Consider the following 20093-nt stretch of genomic DNA (forward strand, 5'->3'; position numbering starts at 1 on the left):
TAGATGTAATTATTCTTTTTTCATGTTTAGGCGTTTATTGTATTGTTTTTTTTTTTTTTTTTTTTTTTGTTTTTTGTTTTTTTTTTTGAGGACGTATTGTATTGTGTTTTCTTTCCATCTTTTTGTAAGTGTGCCTTTTTGTTAATGATGGGGTTGGGTCTTTGCTTATGATTTGTGATAGTAAAAAGTATTTACATATAGAAATTGGCAAAATAGTTTATCTCCCTGGCCTTCATTATCGTCTTCTATCAGTAGAAAATTGATGAATATATGCGCACATATTCTAACATGGATTGTTGGTTTTTTAAAAATATGAACAAATGCTTGCAAGAAGTTGGTTCAAATTCTAACACGAAGTGATTATTGGTTTAAAAAAAGTCATGCTATAATTAATTAATGATTTAAACCAGCTTAATTAGTTGGCGTGAGTGGTCATGCACTCTTGCCCCTTAAGAAGGTGGGGAATTTGAACCCCTCTCGTATGGAAAAACCAATCTGGTCAGCACTTTGTCCCTTAATTGGGTTGACTCGATGCGAACGAGGATTAGTCTGAATATGGTATGTACGGGCTTAAAAATGCCTCCTACAGTTAGTGCAGTTAGGGTCTGCTCAGGACACCTCATGGTCTGACAAAAAAAAAATTATCCCTTAACCCGGTGCGAACGGGGATTAGTCTGAGCATGGTACGGGCTTAAAGGTGCCTCGTACAGTTAGGGCATGCTCAGGCACTACTGGAAATTATGAAATTTCCGACCACCTGAAAGTGATCTTAAATCAAGTCGAAAGCAAAAAGTGGTCGAAAATAGCAACAAAGGTTTTTCCGGATACCAAAAGTTATTGGAACAAGACTTTCGACTTGATTTAATATCATTTTCAGGTGGTCGGAAATTTCATAATTTCTAGCCGTGAGGACACCTCATGGTTTGACAAAAAAAAAAATTAATTAATGATTTAATACTCAATTTAGTCATCGACTATAGTGATTTTTATTGATTTAGTCCTAAACATCTTTTAATTTGTGCCTAATTAGGTCATCGACTTTGATGATTTTACTTAATTAATTGAGTCATTGACGGTTAGAATCAAAGATTAATTGAGAAAAACCATTATATAGTCGAGGACTAAATTGAGTATTAGCCACTATAGTTAGTGACTAAGTTGGATAAAATCACTATATATAGTTAGAGACTAAATTAGGCATTAGTAGAAAGGAAATTGCCAAGCTACACTTACAAAGGACTCAATTAGATAAAATCATTGAAATCGATGACTCAATTAAGCACAAAAAACATTTATAACTAAATCGAGAAAACTACTATAGTCCAGAACTAAATTACGTATTAAGTTACTAATTAATTGTTAAAATGATCTATCTTCGAATTGTATGTATGTTTTATTTTTCTCATACAAATTAAATGTTGTTGATATTTATAAACTATACGTTCAAAACACATTAATTATAGTTATTATATAGGCACAATGTTTTCCGTTATGCATACCCACAAGTCCACAACTAGTTGGTATTGTAAGTATAAAACGTGCATGCGGGTTATGTGATTAATGAGGATAACTCGAATCACATTAGTTGGATAATTGATTTGGTGTTCTTTGTGGTTTAGAATCACAAAACAGGCTTACTTTCTCCTAAATCAAAGGTTATGTGATTAATTAATAAAATAAAGTTGTCACAACATTCTTACCCGCATAAATAACAATAACCATGAAAAACAATAATTTAACATAAGCTATCCATATAAATGCACTGTGTAGAAATGGCAACAAAGTCTTCAATTAAGGAGACAGGAGTGAACACTTTCTCCACATGTAGCATGCCCAGTTCCAGATGCTCAAATTGTCTTTTTCCAAATGGTATGATTAGGAACCTAAATTCACTCAGACAAACATCAATCATGGATATTCACTGATCCAGGGAAAAAAAGTTGAAAAAAAGGTTACACAAAAGCTGGATGCCATTTTCATCTTTCTACTCATTACCCTTTCCAGCTGTTCATCTGATTGTCTTTTTCCATTCATCACTTGAATGCATTTCTAGCTAGTTCCCCTCCTCATTGTTGTGGATATCTGCATTTCCCATAGCCTGCAGATCAAACATAAATAGATGAATTGAAGATGATGATGAACATAAACATAATTAATAAATTAAAATTATAGAAAATGAAAAGTATGGATATATCATAGTAGAGTTTTTTTCCACTTTTGGTCCACAATTATGAGACCATTTCCACATTTGATCTTAAATTATTATTTTTTTCACATTTAATTTGATCACACAATTTTTAAATCATTGCCACATTTAATTCCTCCAACTTAATTTTCAATCACCGGTAATTAAGTGACTAATCTTGAAGGACAAAATTGTCATTTCAAATCTCTTTCGTTATAAGTTTAAGAAAGAAATAATGAAAAATGACAAATTTGCCCTTAAAAATAAGTCACATGTAATTGCAAATTAGATCAAAGGATCAAATGTGACCAGAATTTAAAAGTCCTAAGATTAAATATGAAAAATGAACACAGCTGCTCATGCTTTAGCTAGGGCTGCTCGCAATCTGATCCTCTTATTTGGTCTCTTTCTATTTTGCATTGTATTGCACACTTAATTTAATGAAATTTGGTTATTTGGTTTTCAAAAAAAAAAAAAAATGAAAAATGATCTTATAGTAGTGGGATTAAAAGTAGAAAAAATTTCAACCAGCTTGGTTGGCATGAGTGGCCGTGGTCCCGGTCGGAAGTTTCAATCTGGTCGACACTTTACTCGTGCAAACAGAGATTAGTTTGAGTATAATACGGGCTTAAAGATCCGGTGTCTCGGGTCTGCTTAGGACACTTCATTGTGTGACCAAAAAAGTCTAAAAAAATTTCAACGGAGTATGTAAAGATGGAATTTTTACTTGGATCGCTGAAGGTGACAATGCCGGTGGCTTTGAAATCACAGTTCCAGTAGTTCCTGCCATGCATCTGGTAATATGCATTCATGGCGTAGGATGCATGCGCGTGAATCTTATCAGGATAGTAACAATCCCCATTCTCATATATCTCCCTGCAATCAACTCCCCCACCCCCGCAGCAAAAATCCAACACCTCTTGTATCACCTTCTCCTCCGCGTGCGGTTTCGCCACACACCACACCGACGGCCCTCTGGCCATCATTCCCGGCCGCCCCATTTCCCCCCCAAACCCCATCTTGTTGCTCTCGCCGCCGCTGCAGAATTCGCAGCTCAAATCCACGTCGTAAGCCTTAGCACCGTCGCCGTCGAACATCCCGAAGTTCCTCTCGCTCGCCCCTCCCGGCTTCTTGTTTTCGTTGAACAGCGCGAACACGAAGATCTCCACGGGGTCTTTTGGCCTCATGGGGGTGCCGGTGCTGGACTGCGCGCGGTGAATCAGCCGGCTGTTGTACGTCCTGGCGTTGCTCGCCGTGGCGGCGGCGTCTCCGGCGTCGCCCTTCGACGGCCAGCCGGACTCCGACACCGTGATCTCCACCGTCCGGTTGCCGAACCCTAGCGCGGCTATGGCGGATCTCACTGCGTCTATCTGTGCGTCCAACATGTTTGTGTAAATGCCGCCTTTAGGGTCATGCACTCCGGTTGCGTTACCCAGCAACGCGTAGTCTAGATTTACCATGCCGGGATTGTCCCGGTAGGCGAAGTAGGGGTACGCGTTGATCATGAAGGGAGCGCCGGTGTCGGCTAGGAAGCCGACGATCGCCGTCATGGTAGGGAGGAGCGTGGCGGCGAAGGTGGAGGAGGACGGGGGAAAAGAGGACGCCAGGACGGCCATGCTATGCGGCGTAGAAATCTTGATTTTCCGGTCTAGTCCGCGTGCCAGCAAAACGGCATGCAAGTTCTGCATGGCTTGGACTAGCGCGTTGTGGTCTAGCTTATCATCATCGTCGTCGGCGGTTAAGTACTCGTTTCCGACCACGATGGCGACGATGGAGGTGGCGGGGATGAAGGGGGAGATGCGGGCGGCGAACCACTGGTCGGCGGCGGAAGGGGCGGCGCTAATGTTGGCGACATGGTTGTTTTCTACGGCAACGATGAGGTCGATGCCGGTGTTGGCGAAGGCTTCGAGGATGTCCGGGTTGGTGTCGTATATTTTGACCTTGTCGATGATGGTGGATTGGAGGAGCTGAGCCACCCTCTTCGGAGGCGGAAGGTTGTTTCCGACGGTGCCGTAGTTTACTCCGACACCCAAAACGTTGCAAAGAGGATTGAATGTGAAGAGGAGAAGAAGAAGAGAGAATGCAAAGGAGAGGTAATTAGTAGAAGTAGACATTTTCTAGCTGGGAGATATTAGGTCTACACACATGGTCAGGTAGGGGATTATATAATATGAGAAAGGTACCCACCCACATAGACATCTCAAGTGGTCATAGAAGTGAAACTTTAAAAAAATATACCAGAGATCGAGTCCCCACAAGTCTATAGTCCAATGACTTAACTAATATTTTAACCATTCATTTCGAGGTAATACTCAGTATAAAATTAAAGTTATTATTAGGTTGATCCCCACATAAAATGTTCCATTGTTCCTACATAATTTGAATGTAGGATAAACTTGTCTATCTCCACTTCATTTCACACCTGAATTAACTCACACTTGAAAAAGGAAAGATCCCGAATTTGAAATGTGTTAAATAATTAAATATAAGGATTTTAGTTCAAACAGTGTTGTTAGTACTCAGTAGTCTGTAGTGGGGGCCTTCTGAAGGGACAGCAGCTGATAAAGTTGAAAATTGCTCCAATTCAGGTACTGGGGGCCTTCTGATCTGCACAAATTTGTCAAAAAGGAAATGTAAAGTGAGCAGTAAATTTGAAAATTTGAGACTCATCACGTAGTGTGTTTGTGTTTCCACCTAATTTCATTTTATTTGGCACAGCTTCACATAAAGCCAAAGCTAGCCTAGCTGAACTTCATTTAAATTGATCAAGTTGTTAACTTACTAATCACAACTTCAAAAGATTATAACTTTGACTCTAATAGTAATGACCTTTCAACTCCAATAGGAGTACGTGATCTATTCACTTTGGTTTATTCCGGGTCAATTATGTGGTTGCCAAGGAATGGAATGGACTAAAATATAGAGCTTTTGAAATTTGGATAAGAATAACGATGGTTGACTGTTTCTTTAGCAAAATAATATAAAAAAATAGTAATCTTTACAGGCTTTATACATATATATCGGCGGCGTGAGAGCTTGTGAAATTCGGTAATAGAGATGCCGGACAGCAGCGGATGCGAAAGATAACTATTTCCCATTTACACTGGTGTCACGGCGCGACGTCGGTGTGAATGGGAATTCGAAGAATAAAAGAAGACGGCGAACAAATTGAGAGGGAGAGATTTTCATTTTTTTCCCCAATTCCAAATTCAGTTTGGAGAGAGAAAAACACTTCTAGATTATTAGGGTTTTCAATACTTTGAAGATTTGTGGAGCTTTTCTACACCAAAATTGCAAATCGGATTCGATTCAGTAGATCTTTGTGGTAACAATTCTTTACTCTTTTGATTGTTGCTATTGATGAATTGTTAACTCTTTGATGTGTAGCTAAGTAGTTGTGAGGTTGGGCGTGTGATTCGCCATTGTGTGTTAGGATTTATAATTCCTAGGGATCTAGGATTTGGGAATTGCTTGTTTGCTCTCGTTATGTTTGATTTTGTATTGCTTCTTATCTTTTGATGACCACAAGAGGTGAGAGGGTTTGAGAGAGGATAGTCGACGAGAGATCGTGGCTATCCGGAGTCTTTGCCAACCATTTTTTCCGCCCTTCAATCCGAGAGGGCAAGGTCCGGGAAGGGCTGTAGGCTAGGGACAAAATTCCTAGGTCAAGTGATTGTTGCCTAGAGGTGTAGGCGTGTTGCCTCTACTTGGCGTAGGTCCTCTTGAGTTGAGTAATTCCGTTTCCTTGAATCCCTTCATCCTACACTAACACATATAAGCAGCACATCACCCGACCTCCTCTTTATCCTTTAATAAACCCACAGATTTCAATTGAATTTGTTCGCGTTTTTACTATCAATACCTCATTTTCCCAAACTCATTTAGTAAAAGTCTCTTGTTTAGGATCTTGTTAATCAACACGTAGACCTCCACGAACTCCAAGTTGTTATCCTCAAGTGAACGACACTCGGGGTGGTTCTAACTCCCCGACTCCCCGTTTTATCATCTATTTCATATCATCCCATTCCTACCCATATAACTCCACACTTTTGACTACGCTTCATCAAGAACCACAAGCGTAAAGGGAAGCGGGATCTTGTCAAAATGGTGCCATTGCCAGGGATGACAAACGGGGTTGACTGAAGTGTTTTGTGGGTTGATTTGAGAAAAACCTTTGCAAGAGATTTAGGGTTGTTTTATTTTGTTTTGTTTTTCTTCCCTTTTTGAAATTTCTTTTTCCTAATTTTGTTTGTGTGTTGCTCAGTATAAGAACACTGTGTCTAAGTTCTTTTAATTGTATTTAGAAAAGAAAAAAATATGTACTCGCACAGACCACCTTACCGCGGGTATGGTGAGTTGGGAAAATTCGGAGAAGGAAGGAAGAGGTTGGGAAAAGCCGTAGGAGGAACGACGGAGTTGGTGGGAAAAGCGGGACAAAGAACGAGACAAACGAAGTTGAGGAAGGGGTGTGACTTATACAATGACACTGCGCCAATTGAGCAAATGGATAGGAGCCAAAAACCATAAGCCTTAATTTTTTGAGCGAAAGTCGCAGGTGGATTAGGAGGCGGCGGCGACGAGGGATTATCACAGCTGCCTTCATCTCCGCCTTCGTCTCCCCCTCTACCTCCGCGTTCGCGTCCACGTGCCATTTACACAGGAGTTTACAAATGCTACAAATGACAAACGAAATTTGTTTATTTATTTATTTTATCGGGTGACAACGAGATTAGAATCTATTTCCTTTGGCATGGGGTTAGCTCTGATACAATGAAGAAATTCTGATGGTCAACTCTGATACCATGAAGAAATTCTGAGGGTCAGCTCTGATACCATGAAGAAAGATTTCTTGCAATGTGAAAGATTTAAAAAGTTTTGGAAGGATAAAATTCTTTGCATTATTTTAATATTGATAGATTTTCAAAGATCTTAATTAAGACTACTATTTCCGTACATAACTTTCTTTGAAAGAGAACATTTGCTCAACAAAATCTTTTCCCACCTAACACTTAGCCTAATACCACTTATTGTTAATATTGTTTCCTACATATGTAACAGATAGAGCAGTAATATAAATTGTTCCTCATTAGTTATTTCAAAAGTCAGAGATGAACATTTTTATATTACCATTTTTCTTGTAGTGAAAATGAAGCCAGAGATGGAACTTGAATTAAAAAGTGAAAAATAATCACATAGTTACCAGAATTTCATGGCCAAACTTCTGCAATATTAATGCAAAACTGATCTTCAACTTATACCAAGTTAGATCACATAAAAGATGTGTAAATACCTATAAAATCAATATAACGAATTAATAATTAATATTAAGATGCAAAAATAAATGATCAATCAAAGAAGTAAGTTAAAAAAAAAAATGAACCCTAGCTCACCAAACCAATTTTGAGGTGTGCAGTTCTCAAACGAAAAAACTTATGACCACGCTTGAAGTAAGGCTGGTGTGGAGGAGAACTCTGTAGGGACAAACGAAGTTGAGGAAGGCGTGTGACTTATACAGTGACATTGCGCTAAGTGCGCAAATGGATAGGAGCCAAAAACCATAAGCCTTAATTTTTTGAGTGAAAGTCACTGGGGATTAGGAGGCTGGGGGGCTGCGGCGAGGGATTATCACAGCTGCATCCATCTCCGCCTCTGTCTCCACCTCTGCCTCCGCGTCCGTTTCCGCGTCCGCGTCCACGTTAGTGTTTGCGTCCGCGTGCCATTTACACAGGAGTTTACAAATGCTACAAACAGGGCCGTTCCAATAAAACCAGGGGTCCTGTTCGATATCTTAATGTGGGCCATTTTCAAGTATTTAGTATATATAAATAATAGTTGTTTAAAAAATTGTGACAAAATCTCAAAATAGAAATATTATATAAAAAATACATTTAAAATTTCACTCAAACAGTGACATGCCCACATTTAGACGCAAAAACTTTCACCAATTTTTTTCATATCATTCTCCCAAAATCTCGTTTTCATTGTGGCCACCACCATCTAAACAACTAGCAATATTCTTATGTCATAGTGATACATATGATTGTTGTGTACACTATCATTTAAATTTTTGATCTTATGTATGAAAATTATTAGCATCTAACAAATTTTTCTTGGTATCATCTTTTTGCTCAGATCATCTAATTGGTATTCTTTCGTAAAGAAATTTTCAAGAGCTCTATTTTAAGATTGAGTTAATTGATCAAATTCTACTTTTATTTTACGCTTTTCAGATTCAAATGAATATTTTCTAGAAAACATAATTACCAAATCGTAAAGAAAAAAAAATTGTTTAGAAATATATCAATATATAATTAATCAAGAAACAAACTCTTGAATATATTATTCAATATTCAAAATTATTAAAGCCACCCATGTTAAAAAATAATAATTATAAAATAATTTAAATAATTAGTATGATAAGTTTAATAATTACCCGATGAAGAATTGGAGGACCTTGAGAATAATGAATTTGCTTATAATTTATAAACGATTGGTTCAATTCCAGACTCTGACCGGAGTGATTGCAAGAAAAATGGATTAGGGAAAATACAAATTAGGGTTTAGGTATTACCGTGTTGTGTACTATATATATATATATATATATATATATATATATATATATATATATTTTTTTTTTAATAATTAGGCCCCCAATTTTAAGGGGGCCCAATTGGAAGAATAAATTTATATATACTATACAGCAGCAGGCTGTATAGTATATATAATATTTTTTTATTAATTGGGGCCCCCAAAAATTGGGGGCCTTGTGCAATGGCCCTGGGCAAACATGCCCAGGGCCGGCCTTGGCTACATATGACGAATGAAATTTGTTTATTTATTTATTTTTATCGCGTGACATCGAGATTCGAATCTATTTCCTTTGGCATGGGGTTAACTCTGATACAATGAAGAAATTATGATGGTCATCTTTGATACCATGAAGAAATTCTGAGGGTCAGCTCTGATACAATGAAAGAAGATTTCTTGCAATGTGAAAGATTAGAAAAGTTTTGGAAGAAGAAAATTCTTTACATAATTTTAATATTGCTAGATTTTCAAAGATCTTAATTAAGACTACTATTTCTATACATAGCTTTTTATGAAAAAAGAACATTTACTCAACAAAATCTTTTCCCACTAACACTTAGCCTAATACTACTAATTGTTTATATTTTTTCCTACATATGCAACAGATGGAGCAGTAATAGAAATTGTTCATCATTAGTTATCCCAAAAGCTAGAGATGAACATTTTTCTTGTCGTGAAAATGAAGCCAGAGATGGAGCTTGGAATAAAAAACGAAAAATAATCACATAGATACCTGGATTGCATGGCCAAATTTTTACAATACTGATGCAAAATTGATCATCAACTTATGCCAAGTTGGATCATATAAAAAATGTGTAAATACCTACATACAAAACATAATCAATATAACGAATTAATAATTAAGATTAAGATACAAAAATAAATGATCAATTAAAGAAGATTTTTTTTTAAAAAAAAACAAAAAAACAAAAAAAACAAAAAAGAAAATGAAAATGAACCATAGCTCACCAAACCAATTTTGAGGTGTGCAGTTCTGAATAGGAAAAACTTATGACCACACTTGAAGTAAGGCTGGTGTGGAGGAGAATTCTCGTAGGGAAGAACGAGAGAAGGAAGGGGGTTGGGAAAAAGCCGGAGAAGGAACGTAGTTGTTGGGATAAGTCGGAGGAGGAATGTCGTAGTTGGGAAAAGCCGGAGGAGGAACGGCGTAGTTTGGAAATCTGGGAGGAGAACAGTGTAGTTGGGAAATCCGGGAGGAGGAACGACGTAGTTGGGAAATCCGAGAGGAGGAACGGCGTAGTTGGGAAATCCGGTTGGAGCAATGACATAGTTCGAAAAATTCAAAGGAGGAAGGAAGAGGTTGCGAAAAGCCGTAAGAGGAACGGCGGAGCTGGTGGGAAAAGCGGGACAAAGAACGAGACAAACAAAGTTGAGGAAGGGGTGTGACTTATACAATGACACTACGCCAATTGTGCAAATGGATATGAGCAAAAAACCATAAGCCTTAATTTTTTGAGCGAAACTCGTTGGGGATTAGGAGGTGGCGGGGGCGGCGGCGAGGGATTATCACATCTGCCTCCATCTCCGCCTCCATCTTCACCTCTGCCTCCGCGTCCGCGTCCGCGTGCTATTTACACAGGAGTTTACAAATGCTACAAATGACGAACGAAATTTGTTTATTTATTTTTTTATCGGGTGACAGTGAGATTCGAATCTATTTCCTTTGGCATGGGGTTAGCTCTGATACAATGAAGAAATTCTGATGGTCAGCTCTAACACAATGAAGAAATTCTGAGGGTCAGCTCTGATACCCTGAAGAAATTCTGAGGGTCAGCTCTGATACCATGAAGAAAGATTTCTTGCAATTTGAAAGATTTAAAAAGTTTTGGAAGGAGAAAATTCTTTGCATGATTTTAATATTGATAGATTTTCAAAGATCTTAATTAAGACTCTCTACTATTTCCGTACATAGCTTTTTATGAAAGAGAACATTTGCTCAACGAAATCTTTTCCCCACCAACACTTAGCCTAATACCACTTATTGTTTATATTGTTTCCTAAATATGCAACAGATGGAGCCGTAACGAATTAATTATTAAGATTAAGATGCAAAAATAAATGATCAATCAAAGAAGTAAGTTAAAAAAAAATAAAATTGAACCCTAACTCACCAAACCAATTTTGTGGTATTAAGATTAAGATGCAAAAATAAATGATCAATCAAAGAAGTAAGTTAAAAATAAATAAAATTGAACCCTAACTCACCAAACCAATTTTGTGGTGGTCATATCAGATCAAGCATTACTTCTTTACTTTTCTTTAATTTACTGCAATTGATCTATTTCCTTTTTATTATTATATTTAATAATAATAATAATAATAATAATTAAATCTATGATTAGTTCTCATTGAAATCTTGCTAATTCCTATCTGGTTATTTGAAATTTGTGGATTCTCTCTCAATGTTGGAACAACACAACACAACATATAAAGCAATTCACATTTGTGGATTATCTGTTTTATGATCTCTTTCTGGCCTTACATATTCAAAAGTCATTGCGGTTATTTTAAAGACTTATTGTCTTCTGTGTTTGAAAAACATATGTCATTGCCTTGTTTCAAAGTAAAGGTAACCATATATACTATGCCTTATTATATATTCCGTATATACTAAATATGGTAATTCTAACGTGATGGATGCTGGTCAAGAAAAAGGCAATAGAGCTACAATCCAAACGTTGTTTTTAGGTAGGATTAAATGAAATAAATCAATGTGGAATTAGTTTTTTTTTCCTATTTCATTTTGATTATGAACTTCATATGCACAAATTTTGGAAAGTACATTTTGTGATTGTGATCTCATTAGATGAAGTAACAAATATGCATCTACACTAAAAGAGCTTATGTCAGTGGAAATGTAACTTTTGAACCAAATTAGTGACAATAAGTTTAATTTTTGAGATGATGAACAAGAAGACGCCAGAGGCCTTGATAAAGAGATGTGAGAGCTCAAAATTTTTAAATAGTTAGTGGAATACATACATGTACTTATTGTTATGGTTTACTAATATCTTAAAATCATTTTCATATTTATTCAAAGCACTGTTATCCTTGGGGAAGGAGTTTCAAGCTCTAAACTTTTCTTATTGCCCTCTTAAATTTACTTTTTATGATGTATGTGCAGACGTGCAGTCAAATCCGGTACCTGAAGCATTTGGAAATGCTAAGACTGTTAGAAATAATAATTCCAGGTCAGATACTGCTAGAGTCATGCATTTTTGGTGATTAACTAATTTAATTACATCAAGGGGAAAAAAAGATAGAGTCTCGCACATTAATGGTCTTACATGTTTAGGACTCAAGCCGTAATTCTTTTTGGCCTTTGTTAACTGCAAGAAGATCTAAAGTGATTCTTATGTTATTTTGACTATTGGACAAATTTAATATTGCTCTTTTTTCTAAGAACTATTAGCTTCTACTATATAAAGATTCTTTGTTTCTGTTACAATTATTTGACAAATATTAGTTACAATTGATTTTCTTTCCAATTAATATGTACATAGAGTTAATTTGTGATTGCAATATAAAGATTTTTGAAGAAATATAATTACATGATAATTATAAAACATTTAGCTACACTTAATTATGCAAGCAAAAAATTATTTAGTGACATTTAATAACCGTCGCTAAAAATTTTAAAAAGAGTAAATATCCAAAATGGTCCCTCGACTATAGCTAAATTCACAAATTGGTCCTTGACTTTCAATTTCAACCAATTAAGTCCTTAACTTTGTAATTTTAACACGATTTGGTCCCCCGTCTATTTGACCATTTGTTGACCGTGATCTATGAGGATATTTATGTAATTTCATGTGCAAAGCTCAAGAGAACGTTGCGCTCTTGGAGGTGACGGCGCTGCTTCGGAGGGGGAAGTGTTTCTCCGGTTTCGGAGGGGGAAGTGCTTCTCCGCTTGCTGCTTAGGGATCACGAGCCAGTTCAGCTTGTTGACGTTGTTTGGAGTCACGGCTTTCTCGTAGAGCCGCTCTAGGGATTTCGCCGATCTGTCTATCAAAAGCTATAATCTCTCCGGCATGGGGTGCAGCGCCGGCCTAATCTCGATCGATCTCGCACGTGACCTCCTGTACGTGCACCCCAACTCTAACGCCCTGGTGGTTAGCGTGGAGATTATTACGCACGTGGAAGCCTCCAAAATGACGCTGCACCGGTTCAGAAACACGTTGTCTTCTTCGCTCTGATACGAACTCAACTACATTGAATCCAAAGGGAGGATGAAGAAGGCGACATGATTTGGCAGATTGCTTTCGGCAATGGATTCAAATGTAACAATGCGGTCTGAAAATGCAACCGGAACCTTAAAAAACCGACAATGGACCATGAAATTACATATATATCCTCAAAAATCACAGTCAACAAACGGTCAAATAGACGGAGGACCAAATCGTGTTAAAATTGCAAAGTTAAGGACTTAATTGGTTGAAATTGAAAGTCGAGGACCAATTTGTGAATTTAGCTATAGTCGAGGGACCATTTTGGGTATTTACTCTTTTAAAAATAAATAAAGTAAAAAATTTAGCGACATTTAAAAACCGCCACTAAAATTTGAAAAAAAAAAATTTATTCTAAACCGCCGCTAGAAGGAAAAAGGAAAAAGAAAACTGTCTTATTTTAGAGGCGGTTTTGTAACCGCCGCTAAAAGCAAAAGAAAACTACCTCATTTTAGCGGCGGTTACGAAACTGCCGCTAAATGCATTCAAAATCGCCGCGAAATAAATTTTTCATTAATTCCCGCGGTTGTAGAAAACCGCCGCTAAATGCTTCGCGATACACTATTTGGACACGGTTGAATAACCGCCGCTAAACACACTAGTGGCGGTTTGGAACCGCTGATAAACGCAAAAAAAAAAAAAAAAAATCGTCACTAAATGCCTGATTTGGTGTAGTGTGCACCACGCCTTCATCGTCTAGATCTGCCATGGCCAGATTGGTGTATGACGATGAAGCATGTGCATTCGTCATGATGAAGGGAAGGAAGAAGCAGAAGAGAAGTGGTGTAGAGCAGAGAAGATCTCACACTTGGAGAAGACGAAACTCGCGAAAACTAGCGAGAGGAAAACTTAACACTTACAAAATGGTTTTTAATTTCTTTCTTTTTGGTACGCAAAAAGATTTTGATTTCATTCTCTTATTCATTCTCAAGCACTACTATTAGTAACCATTCTCATTCTACCCTATTACCAAACATGTTAAATACTTTTACTAAAACTCATTACCATTACCAAGTATTTAATACCATTTCGATTCCGATTCCAATTCCAATTACTGAAGTATTAAACGGTAATCGAAAGAAGTGACAATAAGTAGTTTATTGAAAGATAGTCGAGGCGAATGATTGTACATGTTTTAGTTTAGAGTTAGAAAAACAAATTAACTTATGTATTGAATTTTGAGTTATATATCATAACTGTACTTCAACTTGTCTGAGATAAAGAGTTTCATAATATAATTCAATTCTACATAGTGATTCTTGCTATTGGAAAAAGCTTCTTTCATTAACAATAATTCTAATCTTCATGCTTTTCTTTTTTTCTTTTTTTTTTTCCTTTTATCATACAAATATACAAAAGATTTTTTTTTTAAAAATATCTTATTGCAATTCACAAAAATTAAAAAATTTATTTTTTAGTCTCCAACACACCAGATAAATCACCAAGTACATTGTGACTTGGTTTGATGACATTATTGTTACCATTCCAAATAGAAGGTCTCAAGTTCTATAATCATGTTGGATGAGGATTTGATTATTGAATATCAATCGTAACTGAGTCTGTACAAGTAATAATATAGAGAGTAGATAAAGAGTCCTAACGAACTACTAGTATAAGAGTCCTAATACTCCCCCTCAAACTCAAGACGGAGCAGCTGCAACATTGAGTTTGCCCCGTAGAAAAGAAAACCGAGTAGACGGAAGAGCCTTGGTGAAAACATCTGCTAGTTGATCCTTTGTAGAAATAAAGTGAACCTGAATCTCCTTCTTTGCAACCTTGTCGCGAACGAAATGATAATCAATCTCCACATGCTTCGTTCGGGCATGAAATACCGGGTTCGAGCACAGGTAGGTGGCACCCAAGTTGTCACACCACAGAGTTGGCGCAGAAGCCGGCGGAAAACCAATCTCTTTAAGAAGTGAAACGAGCCACGTAACCTCAGCTGAGACATCAGCTAGAGCATTGTATTCAGCTTCTGTAGACGAACGCGCCACCGTGCGCTGCTTTCTGCATGACCAGGAAACCAGATTGGTGCCCACGTAGACCGCAAAGCCACTGGTTGACTTCCTATCATCCGGATTGCCAGCCCAATCCGAGTCAGAAAAAGCATGAACAGCAGTAGACAGAGACCTGCGAATACTGAGTCCAAGACCAAGAGTACCCTTAACATACCGTAACACCCGCTTCATCAGACTCCAATCAGCCGTGGTAGGAGACTGCATGTGCTGACAAAGCCTATTGACTGCATAAGATAAATCAGGGCGAGTCACAGTCAAGTACTGCAGGGCACCCGCAATGCTGCGATAGTGAGTGGGATCGGCATAAGGAGTGGTGTCAGCATCATCAGACCGAACAACTGAAACTGGGGTCGAGACCAGCTTGCAATCCACCATGCCGGCCCGCTTAAGAATGTCCTGGATATAACGCCTCTGAGAGAGGAGAACACCATCCGAGAACGGCACAGTCTCAATGCCAAGAAAAAAGGACGGAGCCCCCATATCCCGAATCTTGAACTCTGCAACCAGCTTGGCCACAATTCCTGAGACCCGCTGTGAGTCCGAGCCCATGACCAGAATGTCATCAACATACACCAAAAAATACAACTGCACAGCACCGTCAGAATAGATAAATAATGACACGTCAGTTTTAGAAGGAACAAAGCCAACAGAACAAAGAAAATCGTGCAACCGAGTGAACCAAGCACGAGGGGCCTACTTCAAACCATAAAGAGAACGTTGCAGAAAGCACACATGATCCGGTTTCGTTTTGTCCTCGTAGCCAGGCGGCTGACGCATATACACTGTCTCAGCTAGAGAACCATTCAGAAATGCATTGTGAACATCCAGTTGCCGAATGGACCAACCACGGGAGTAAGCTAAGGAAAGTAAAAGCCGAACCGTGGTGGGCTTGACAACCGGACTGAATGTCTCAAAAAAGTCTTTCCCGGCAACCTGATTAAAACCCTTAGCCACCAGCCGGGCCTTGTGACGGTCAACAGATCCATCCGCATTTCACTGACCCGAAATACCCACTTACACCCCACAACATTCATACCCGGAGTGTAAGGAACAAGACGCCATGTATGGTTCTGTAGCAAAGCATTAAACTCCACATCCATGGCCTCACGCCACTCTGGATGGCGCACGACCTGCGAGTAACACGTGGGCTCAAGATCATCAGCAGTAGTGAACAAAGCAACATGATCCTTAGGGCCCATACTCCGTGTGCCCATCACATGAGACCGCGGCCCAACAACCTTGGCACCACGACCCCGACGCGGCCGACCACGACGGGCAACCTGCCCACAATCAGATACAGTCCGCTCACTAGAATCCGAATCCGGAACCACGGGAGTAGAAACCGGCCGCTCCTCCCTAGCAGGCAAAACCGGCGCAGGAACAGCAACAACGGGGGCAACACCCCACGGGACAGCCCGGGCTTAGCAACAACCTGCGTAGAAACACCACTAGCAAATGGAAAAACAGCCTCATCGAATCGCACATGGCGACAGATAAAGACTTTATTAGTGACAGTATCTAGACAACGATAGCCACGGAAAGAGTCAGGATAACCCAAGAAAATACACGGAGACGAACGATACTGCAGTTTATTACGATTATATGGACGCAGTAGAGGAAAACAAAGACAACCAAACACTCGCAAAAAGGAATAAGACGGAGGGGACCGATGCAGACGATAATGGGGAGACTCATTGTCTAAAACCCGAGTAAGCATCTTATTAATCAAATAGACTGCCGTTTCAAACGCAAAATCCCAATATCTAGAGGGAACAGAAGCCTGAGCCATTAATGCCAACCCAGTTTCAACTATATGCCTATGGCGACGCTCTACCCGACCATTCTGCTCGTGCGTATACGCACAGGACTGCCTGTGGCGAATACCAAGAGACTCAAACGTAGAGTGGAGCTTTTTGTACTCTCCCCCTAAATCAGATTGAATTGCAATTATTTTGTGAGAGAATGATCGCTCAACAAGAGAGCGAAAACGGTCAAAGATAGCATAGATATCGGTTTTGGCACGCATAGGATAGAACCAAACAAAACGTGTAAAATCATCCACAAACAAAACGAAGTAACGAAAACCATTAACAGATTTTATTGGCGCAGGGCCCCAAATATCAGTATACACGAGTTCTAATACACGAGTACTCGAAGTAGCTACACGAGGTAATGGAAAACGGGAAGATTTCCCTAACTGACAAGACGAACAAACATTGGACAATTCACTAGAATTAAATTGACTAACACCAAACAATTGTAAAATTTGACGCAGAACTTGTGTGTGTGGATGACCAAGCCGTTGGTGCCAAGTAGAAGACGAGACACGCGCAGCAACATTAGCAGACGGACTACGACAGGAAACAGGCCAAGTATATAAACCTCCCGACGCGCCCCCCTTAAAAAGCACCTCCTTGGTCAAGAGATCCTTCACAAGAAAATACTCAGAATGAAACTCAAAAAAGACACGATTATCCCGAGCAAAACGCTGAACAGAAAGTAAAGACGACGACAAGCCAGGGACATGCAAGACATCATTTAAACGAAAAAGTTTATTAGAAGCGGCTATCGAAGCAGAACCAACACTAAGTATAGTCATACCTGTACCATTGCCAACCCGGAGAGTGTCAGAACCATCATAGCCAGCAGCGGAAGTCAACACCGAGGAGTCAGGTGTCGCATGGTTCGTGGCACCCGTGTCAGGAAACCACTGATGAGAATCAACCGAGCCACCCATATCTCCGGAATAAGCCATGTGAACCTGAGGACCGGGTGTCTCAGAATACCTGCGATAGCAATTCAACGCAGAATGCCCCTGTTTATCACAAATCTGACACCGCACATCAGACCGACCCCGGCCTCCTCGGCCTCGGCCACCACCGCGACCCGAGCCTCCACTGCCCGAGCCACCACGACTCTGTCCGCCATGCACGCGACCGCCACCACGGCCGCGGTTCACAGCCAAAACTGCCGGCGATCCAACTCCACCACCGCCAGCCGCACAAATCCATTCCTGAGAGGTAAGATAGTCCGAAAGCTCGGACAACGTCACCGGAGAGCCACGCGTCAAGGGTGCAACGAGTGGACGAAGCTCCGGCCGCAACCCGCGAAAAACATAAATATTTTGATCATCAAGCGTGATCGGACGTCCAGCAAGCGCCAAGTCCTCAACAAGCATCCGCGCTCGGCCAAGATAGTCCTAGACAGAAGACTCCCCCTGAGTTAGCGCCTGCAACTCGCCAAGAAGCCGCAAGGCACGGGATCTAGTCGCCGATCCGAGCTCCTGCTCGATGGCTAACCACAAGGCACGGGAAGTGGACCGACCAACGGCCATATGCATCATCTCATCAGACAGCGACGAAATCAAAAGAGACAAGATAGCCTTGTCCTGCCGGCGCCACTGTTTCGACGCCGAACCCGACGCCGCTGTAGCAGCGCTGCTCTCCGCCGTGGACTCCACCAGTGCTGCACCGGTCGGACAAGCGTGCGTACCATCCACATAACCAAGGAGACCCTGCCCCTCCAAGAACGGAAGCATTTGAGTCCTCCAAAAAAGATAATTGTGGACGGTAAGCTTAAGCGAGACAAAGTGATGTGCCGAAGACAAACTCGGAGCCGGGTGGGGATGAACGGGAGCAACCTCGGACACAGTCCGTTCAGAAGAATCGCGAATAGAACCGTCATTTTTGTCTCCCAAGGCTGCCATGGAATAAACCTGGAAACTGATACCAGATGAGGATTTGATTATTGAATATCAATCGTAACTGAGTCTGTACAAGTAATAATATAGAGAGTAGATAAAGAGTCCTAACGAACTACTAGTATAAGAGTCCTAATATGTTGAACAAATATTACACGTTAGATTGTAGACACACAAAAAACCACTAAAAGTTGAAATATAATATAATGTGACCAAAAACTAGAATCACACTCATAAAAGTTGTTATTTTTGGACAATTCAAGCCAAGTTAGTCAAATCGTGAATTTAGCAACTACAAGATTTCAATTTCGACTCTTGTGAAATCTGTCTACTGCCTAGCTTCTTCGCAAATTATGTCGTGCAACCGTGTGCACCATACATGGTGCACACGGTTGCAAAAACGACGTCGTTTTGATTAAAAACGACGCGTCCGACTTAAAAAAAAAAATCAGTTTCGATTGCTGTTAACGGCGTTATGTTGTGCATAATTTAAACTATATATCCAGAATGAATGAACTATATATCCAGAATGAATGAACTATATATCAAGAATGAATGAACTATATAATTCAAATTATGCACAACATAACGCCGTTAATGGCAATCGAAATTGATTTTTTTTTTTTTTAAGTTGGACATCAAAACAACATCGATTTTATGATGCACACGGTTACACAGCATAACGCTCCATCTTAATTTAAGTCGGTCAACTATTTTGGTTTACCTTACCGTTAAGCAGTGGTTGTGCGCTTTCCGTAAATCTAAAAGTTCGTTATTTTGTGTTCCACTTTTTTTTTAATAAAAAATATGCAAATGAATTGCGATTATCCAAGTTTAGATTTGGTGCATTCAATTTTTAAATAACTGAAATAACTAACTAAAACCAATAAGTTTATTTTTGATCTATTATCTTATGTTTAAAAATAAAAAAATAAAAAAATCCTAGACCCACCTAAGAAACTTGATAATTTAGGATCAAGGAATATATGTAAAAGAATGTGAAAATGGATAATGAAAACTGAGATCATATCCCAGGTTGCATGTACATACCCTTTAATTTCAGTCTCAAGTTGCTTTCTCTAATCTAATTAATAAATGGAAGAGATATTTAGTACAAAGCTTATTGTAAGTACAATCACTTTCATTTAATTAACAAAAAAAAAAAAAAAGCTTTCCTCAACTTTCACCCTACACATTCCGTCACCTAACACCTTGAACACCACCTCTATGTATAATCTCAAGTATTCATCGGACCCTCACTTAGCCTAATATTACCATATATATCAGTGTTTTTCAACCGATTACAGTCGATTATTAAGAAAAATGCAATCAATTATATTATCTGATTATCATAT

The 20093-nt window shown here is 39.2% G+C and overlaps 2 protein-coding genes across 2 annotated transcripts; both read right to left on the bottom strand.

Moving 5' to 3' along the window:
- Positions 1-1715: 1715 nt before the first annotated feature.
- LOC109180963 (glucan endo-1,3-beta-D-glucosidase-like) lies at positions 1716-4340 on the bottom strand. The gene is made up of 2 exons (XM_019330692.1): positions 2913-4340; positions 1716-2098 (listed from the first exon to the last, which is right to left on the bottom strand). The coding sequence occupies exons 1-2, from the start codon at positions 4297-4299 to the stop codon at positions 2067-2069; spliced, it is 1419 nt and encodes a 472-aa protein (XP_019186237.1). The 5' UTR covers positions 4300-4340; the 3' UTR covers positions 1716-2066.
- A 10320-nt stretch (positions 4341-14660) lies between these two features.
- LOC109181226 (uncharacterized mitochondrial protein AtMg00810-like) lies at positions 14661-16237 on the bottom strand. Its single transcript, XM_019330979.1, has 3 exons — positions 16040-16237; positions 15743-15829; positions 14661-15623 (listed from the first exon to the last, which is right to left on the bottom strand). The coding sequence occupies exons 1-3, from the start codon at positions 16235-16237 to the stop codon at positions 14661-14663; spliced, it is 1248 nt and encodes a 415-aa protein (XP_019186524.1).
- Positions 16238-20093: the final 3856 nt, after the last annotated feature.

Source organism: Ipomoea nil, unplaced genomic scaffold (genome assembly GCF_001879475.1).
Source record: "Ipomoea nil cultivar Tokyo-kokei standard unplaced genomic scaffold, Asagao_1.1 scaffold1043, whole genome shotgun sequence".
In the NCBI taxonomy this organism is placed as follows: Eukaryota; Viridiplantae; Streptophyta; class Magnoliopsida; order Solanales; family Convolvulaceae; genus Ipomoea; species Ipomoea nil.

Bases quoted from the DNA above. Each gene is read 5' to 3' on its own strand.
- LOC109181226 (XM_019330979.1), bottom strand. From the start codon at position 16,237: ATGGGCCCTAAGGATCATGTTGCTTTGTTCACTACTGCTGATGATCTT. The intron at 15,830-16,039 runs GTCAGTGAAATG...ATGGTTCTCTAG, and splicing joins GGTGTAAGTGGGTATTTCGG to CTGAGACAGTGTATATGCGT. The intron at 15,624-15,742 runs GTTTGAAGTAGG...GGTGCTGTGCAG, and splicing joins TCTGCAACGTTCTCTTTATG to TTGTATTTTTTGGTGTATGT.
- LOC109180963 (XM_019330692.1), bottom strand. From the start codon at position 4,299: ATGTCTACTTCTACTAATTACCTCTCCTTTGCATTCTCTCTTCTTCTT. The intron at 2,099-2,912 runs GTAAAAATTCCA...TTTGATCTGCAG, and splicing joins TGTCACCTTCAGCGATCCAA to GCTATGGGAAATGCAGATAT.